This window comes from Dysidea avara, chromosome 12 (genome assembly GCF_963678975.1).
Source record: "Dysidea avara chromosome 12, odDysAvar1.4, whole genome shotgun sequence".
NCBI classification, from domain to species: domain Eukaryota; kingdom Metazoa; phylum Porifera; class Demospongiae; order Dictyoceratida; family Dysideidae; genus Dysidea; species Dysidea avara.
Window position 1 is genome coordinate 10,151,587 of NC_089283.1, and position 7,076 is coordinate 10,158,662.

Consider the following 7,076-nt stretch of genomic DNA (forward strand, 5'->3'; position numbering starts at 1 on the left):
GTAGACAACAGTTGCAGCTGGACCAATTCCATCAGAGCAGGAAACACCAATGGGTCAACTGTCAACCAAGTAGAGTGGAACCTCAGTATCCGAACCCCTTGGGACCAGGGGTGGTCCATAAGTCTGAAAAGTCCGTATCTCTGAAACTGTATAAATAACCATAAAGAAAACTTGAAAATATCAGGATTTTCAACTACCCTAATAGAACAGCCACTACTCTAATAAAACAGTCATTTCCGTAGTTCGGTTAACCGAGAATCCGGATAAGTGGGATTCCACTGTATGGGTTCAATTTTTCTGTCATGTATGAAAACAGTGTGATAACCTCTATCCTTGATAAAAGTGAGGGAAATCCCCAGGAGTCATCATGGTGATGAGAGAAAGAAAATGCTGTGATCATTGATCATCAGCACACTGCACGCACATACAGTTTAAAGAACAGCTGTTTATCAGCTGATGATGTCTTCTTCAACCAAAGTAGAAGTTTTCCGATAATATTAATCTTCCTTTATGACATCCACCTTACAATTTACATCCTTAATTTCAGTTGTACCTCTAGCAAGTAACGTCCTCCACAGGCTCCACTACAGGCCACTATTTATTCAGTATTTGTACTTTGTGAACACACCATTTTTGGAATGCCATTCCAGGCATGCTTTTTGTGAAGTGCCTAGCTAGATTGTATCTTTTTGTGTATGCATGTATATAGTTATAGCTATGTCTTATAGGGGACCACCCTTGTACATTGTATGCCTTTCTCTGACAAATTAAATAATAAAATTATATATATATATATATATATATACCACTTTGACACCTCAGATCAAAGGAAATCACAGGGTTATATATCACATATTTCCCTGACCACAGGGCAATATCTAGATATTGCCCTGTGGTTAGGGCAATATCATGATATAGCCCTGACCACAACTGCCTTTGATGCTGAGGCAGCTACAAAGCATCAGTTCCCTTTGATTGTTTATATAGAGATGCTTAAAGTTTTGCATTGTGGGTTTGAATTAAACATGTTGATTTAGTCAGGGGCATTGTTGTGAAGTAAAAAGAAATGAGTGAGTCAGCATTGCATAGTTCAGTTACTAAGCATCACTAAATAATCATTTTTGCAATGTGGATTGTTTTTCAACAGAGTACATTTCAACTGTACGAAAAGATGCCTCAAACATTCACAACCTATATGTCTAAGTGTTTATTTTAGCACCTTAGGTAACTTTATTCATCCACAAAGTGATTATTTGGTTTAAAATGGTATCACTACAACCAGTGAAACCCACAATCATTTCTTTTTTGTGCCCACAATTTAAACCCACAATCGATTTTTACAAACCTCTGTATAAAAGTAATGTGGTGAATGCAGGTTTGTCTTCCTTCACCTATTAGGTGAGCATGCCAGAGTGGTATATATTACTTATACCATGGCCACTCTGGATTTGCCTGATATATATGCCCGCGGCCCTCGGGCTTGGGCATATATATCAGGCAAATCCCTCTTGGCCATGGTATAACTATTAAATATACATTTAAAATCAGTTACCATTGCTAATCATATACATATAGTTATCTTGTAACTTAGCCACTGTTTTGACACAATGCGTCACCATGGTGGAATGGATTGCTGAATAAGCTATTTTCATAATCTATATGATGTAGCAACAAAAAGAGTGGTCTCCATCAAGGACAGCCCTTGGCCCACTATGAAAACGTGCATTTACAGCACTGGCTGCACTATATCTTGGGAATATAGCATTTAGCCATTTGATACACTTGAGGGTGGGATTATTAATTATCTGTGTTGCACACAATGACCCAGAGTATTTGACTGTTTTATTAGAGTATTTGACTGTTCTATTAGAGTATTTTTGAATCCAACACACTTTGGCTGAACAAAATTAAATTAATTAGAGTTAAGGTATTGTGAATGGCTCTATCATGTATTGTAGTGTTAAGAGTGGGGGGAAAGGGGGACTTGAGTCCATTCATGCATGTGCACCCCTTTGAATATGGCCAAATGACAACACTTTAATGGTGCTTTATAAGGCCTTAACACTGCCCAAAAGCGGAGTGTTAAAGCTAATAGTCATATATAGTATTTTGATGCTTCTGGATGGTGTATAGCTATAGCTATATAGCACATATAGCCCACCATAATATTATTATGGTGTTGATCCAGTTGATTCAATGTTGTGACATCTGAATTCTATAAACTTTGTGGCAATAGTTCTTTCATACCTGCATCTTCTTTAGAGCAGCATGTGTATAGACACCTATTCTTATAGACAGATGGTAGTTTTGTGTACAAGAAAAGTTCTAATTTTCCAAGGTGGTTATGTATACTGAGGAATGGTTTTACCTTGGCTATGCATGTGCATATTGTATTATTATACACATAGCATATATACACCTGTACAATTTGAGCATGTTAGTAATTAAGTATATCATATGTAACTTAGAAACTATATTCTGACTGAGCCCAGCTAATTTAAAGTTTTTTAAACATATAATTATATCTCAAACATTGCTCACAAAGCCAATACTGTTACAGGAATTTTAAAAACATCATTAATTTTGAGTGTTTAGATTGTAGACTAATTTGTCCTCACCTAGACTATATATGCCTCAGCTATTTGGAACCCTTACCAGTTGGAGATATAAATTATGTGTGATAGAACAGGTGTACAGAAGTGAGCAACATGACCAGTACCACAACTCAAGAACGTCCAGAAAGGCTGTATGCCAGAGCCAAGTTTGCTGTATACAGAAAATGCAGAATGGACATGATAAGATAATTCAAGGTATGATTGGATGTACTCTTTGAAAACTTATATCTACAAGAATCAAGAAACAATGGATTCAAGTAATACAAACAGTGTCATATCTCAATATCAGAAAATATATAGTTTTCTCAGAGTGGTCAATGACTGGAATAGTCTCCCAAGAGACCATAGTATATATAGTCACCAAATATCTTCTCATTTAAGACTAGGCTTGATAAACACTGGGTAGTCTTTTAAGATAGCTATATATGATATATTTAAGAGTTGATGTATACAACATATCATGTTTTACTGTACATTTCACCAGAATTGATTAATATATAAACATTGGATAGTGTATCAGTCACTCTTGCACTGCCCCACCATATTTGTATGTGTTTTTTGTTGCTAGTATTGGAACATCCTTAAGTTTTTCTTGCGATTTAGGAAACTCATCATCTTGATTGCCATCATTAGGTAATGGGTTAGATTCTGTTAATGCTTCATATTCATCTTGTCTTAAACATCTCAGCAGTTTCTAATAACAAAAAAATATTGACACATAACCACTAAGCTGGCAATTCCATAATTTACCAACCTTGCAACATAAATAAGAGAAAACCTATATTGGAGATATTACATGAATTAATATGTGACCCATAAAACAAACTTCAGCTTACCAGTATGAAAGGTGAGCACACAACAACTGCTACTCCTATGAATAGACTGATACCGATTAACACATCTTCTACAGTTACTTCCTTTACATAGTGAACTCTTACAATTGCTTGTACAGCTCCATCATTATTGGCCGTAGGGACAGCATATTTTATCAACTGGTCTGCCAATTTCTTTACAAAATTAAAAGAATATATATACAATATTGAACTAATTGTGTCCAAACTCACTTTGTACACGGTAACAGCTGATATGTTTATAGTAGAAGCATTAGTGTCAGAATGGAAGTTCACTTCTATACAATATGTATGGAAAACGGCAACATTATCAAAATCCTTACTGTGATTCTCATCAGAACAGTTAGTATACATTAATAGAGCCATCTGGTATCCTGCTTGTTGAACCTGTAGTAGCTGTAACAAAAAAATCTCATCTTTTTACAATATGAAGGCCTGCGAAAATAGGGCATGTGGGCACAAACTACACCTGCACTGTCACATAACAGGTTATAACTTAGTGCTTGGATAAATATCTGGATTCTGTATAAAATCAACTAAACATTTAATAAGTATTGAAAATTGTGTGGCTATATCTATATAGAGTGACAACATAAAAGTTATAAAATCATTAAAGTTTGAAAAAGTAGGCAACTTTTATGTGCCTGTTTTCACAGGCCTGGTCATGTGGAACCTAGTGTACTATTATAATTCCATATGCTTAGAATTGATTTATTGCACACCATACATACCTTCTGTTCTACACTACAGTCACAAGTGTCATTATCACTCAACTTCACTAATGCTGCCCACCCAATACTAACATTATTGGGAGGATCAACTTCACCACAGGCAAACTGTGGTTCATCAGTTACATATCCCTTCAAGAGAGAATATGATACAATCAAACTAATACAATAGGAGAGAGACTTACCCTAATTCCTGCAACAGAAATCTTGGCTGCTTTACGGTAAACTATAAAGTTTTGATCACAATGGAAATTTTCCTCATTTTCATCACGATGGTCACATGAATAATATGCAATGGTAGTGGAGCCATTTCGTATCTATTTGTAAAAAATAAGGAAATAAAGAACACTGTTCATTACGAGGGCACGCCCAGGAACTTGCAAACAGAGGAGGGGCATACCCATTCCAGGAAGCAAGTGTCTCAAAATTATATCAAAATATGAGATATTTGAATTAGGCTTGCGCCGATTGTGCCAGCATAATTTTGGGCATAATTTGTAGGCAAAAGCATTGGGCATAATGCCAGCAAAATAGGCACAGTTTTGTGCATTAGTTATGAGAGAAGGTGAAACTCTGCATATTTTACATGATGCAGATTGTGATAGTGTAATAAAACTGGCAAATACAGTAAAAATAAGATTTACAGCTACAGGAGAATGGCTAAAGATCAAGATACGTACATAGAACAGTCATCGCTTTTGAAATATCCTAATAGAATGTTATTTGAGTAGTCAAGATACAATTGTCTAATAGCATACCATATAGCCTAAATATTTTGAGGGGAAAACTTTTTAAGTTTGAGTGATGTTACTAAAAATAATTTTTTTGCAGATTTGCAAACACTCCCAAAATGTATTAGACTATAGGAGGTCTAGGATAAAATTTTTACTGGTAACCCTCAAAACTGCAAAATCAATGAAAAAATTTCCCCTTCAAAATATTTAGACCATACGGTATTTGGGGCATAATGGAGCACAACTGGGCATAATGAGGGGAATTTTTGGAGCATTGCTCAAAACATAATAGGCAATTTCAAAAGCATAAGAGGCTCAAGCCTAATTTGAATGTTGTTATAGAAAATGATGGCAGTGACGATGTCAATTTTAAAGATCTTGCTAAGTAGTTGCTGTCTCGTAACAACGACTGTATATATATATATACTATTAAGAGTTGTTGACTGCTCTATTAGAGTATTGTATAGCAATTGTAGTTACACAACCAGTTTGGAGGTTGTCTTGATTCCAACTGCCAAGGTTGCCTCACATATTAAGGGGTGTCACCTACGAACACACGGCAGGTATGGTGATCCCCTGTAATTTATGGAACGCCTTCTTAGAATTGTGTAAACCACTATACAGGATGGTACAATTACAGATTTATATCTTAAAAGTCACAATTTTCTTACTTCTTTGTACAGTCAAAATGTTTAGTTCTAAAAATATGGCACAACTGAACAAATTACAGCCTTGTAATCCCTTCTGGTCAACTCTGTAGAATGCAAAGCCACTTTACATTTTAGCACCTTGATATGGCAAGATGTACCACATGACAAGAATTTTGAAGGTAGATGAACATAAAAGTTCACAATAATAAGAAATCATAGATCTAGAGGCACTTATTGATGCTTGAAAAATTAAAATTTTCCAACAAATTGTTTGTCAACTTTTCTTCCATCAAAATTTCCTGTTGTACAATATATGGTCTGAACGTATACACTCTAACAACCACTGTCACAAAATACAATGCATTAGCTTAGAGTTAGTGTGGTGGATGGGTGTGCCATTAAAGGCCAGTACTTCTATCCTTTAAAAAAATTCATAAGCAAAACAAAGTGCCACATTATTGATTATAAATTTAGCTATAAAGTTAATTTTCAAATCAGTTTTCACCAGTGTCTTCTAGCTCCTAACACTTGAACATTAGTCCTTCCATAACGTCAGGCTAGTTTACACACATCAAAAAGGCAATGATGACAAATTTCTGCATAGGTAAGCCAGTCAGATTAGCAATCAACAAACAAATTAGCAGTTCAATCAACAAACAGATTAGCAGTTCCATAGGATAACAGCATGCGTACATGAGGCTGCCCAGGTCGAGTCATGGATTTTTTTTTCTCCTTTCTCCACCTTTTCAGACACACTTTATGTAACAACTCTGGATAGGCTGTAGGACCAAGTGTCCTACAGACCTTCAGCACTTGTGCTGTAAAGCCTTAATAAATAAATGTGCACTTATGCATGGTTATATCGATTGTGGGTTTCAACTGGCAATCTCGCCGACCTCTTAATTAGAACACACAGCACACCATTATTTCATTTCGTTGGCCTTGAAAAAGTCACAGGTATATCAATCCCTTATTAAAAGCAGTGGGCAAATGCATGGCCCCCTAGGACATATAGTTATAGATATCGTAGCAGGGCACGACGGTCTATGGCAGTACATACCCGGAATGATCTGGAATCAATGTCATATGATAACACCGGAATGACTATCGCAATGTAAATACTCAACTGGTATATCTCCATCGCGTGTAAATAATGCCGGCCACCTCCTGCTCCTAAAAATAATGATGACTGATCATGAGGGAGTTCCCCACCAGAGATCACGTGGTTAAGCAACATGTACACATTTCAAACAAACCAGCAGCTAGGAGTCTTAAGACAACCTCCGCTGCTGCAAGAGGATTACTATATGTTTAAAGTCCATGAGACACGGGAACTTGAGATGGTCACCAAAAAGCATATACAGCTGTACGGGTGGTGCATGTGAAAGGAGACCCACTACCAACTATACAGTATAGCAATTGTTTGGCTTCCTATAGGTAGTTTAGTTGTCTAGCTATAGCTATAGGTATTGTGTATGGTGACTTGGAATATGGTATA

The 7,076-nt window shown here is 36.2% G+C and overlaps 1 protein-coding gene across 2 annotated transcripts; it reads right to left on the reverse strand.

The window, feature by feature from the left end:
* Window positions 1–3,018: 3,018 nt before the first annotated feature.
* On the reverse strand, window positions 3,019–6,795 carry LOC136240677 (uncharacterized). Of its 2 annotated transcripts, XM_066031696.1 has the most exons (8): window positions 6,639–6,795; window positions 4,380–4,511; window positions 4,198–4,326; window positions 3,790–3,862; window positions 3,680–3,744; window positions 3,452–3,622; window positions 3,370–3,393; window positions 3,019–3,309 (listed from the first exon to the last, which is right to left on the reverse strand). In XM_066031696.1, the coding sequence occupies exons 1-8, from the start codon at window positions 6,717–6,719 to the stop codon at window positions 3,136–3,138; spliced, it is 849 nt and encodes a 282-aa protein (XP_065887768.1). In that variant the 5' UTR covers window positions 6,720–6,795; the 3' UTR covers window positions 3,019–3,135. The 2 variants fall into 2 exon arrangements, with proteins under 2 accessions (XP_065887768.1, XP_065887770.1); XM_066031698.1 differs by lacking the exon at window positions 3,370–3,393 and having other exon boundaries at window positions 3,554–3,622.
* Between the last annotated feature and the right edge of the window lie 281 nt (window positions 6,796–7,076).

Excerpts from the sequence above, each read along its gene's own strand:
- LOC136240677 (XM_066031696.1), bottom strand. The coding sequence starts at position 6,719 with ATGGAGATATACCAGTTGAGTATTTACATTGCGATAGTCATTCCGGTG. Across the intron at positions 4,327-4,379 it reads TTTCTGTTGCAGGAATTAGG|GGATATGTAACTGATGAACC; the intron begins GTAAGTCTCTCT and ends TCTCTCTTGAAG. Across the intron at positions 3,745-3,789 it reads CTGTTCTGATGAGAATCACA|AAGTGAACTTCCATTCTGAC; the intron begins GTAAGGATTTTG and ends CATATTGTATAG.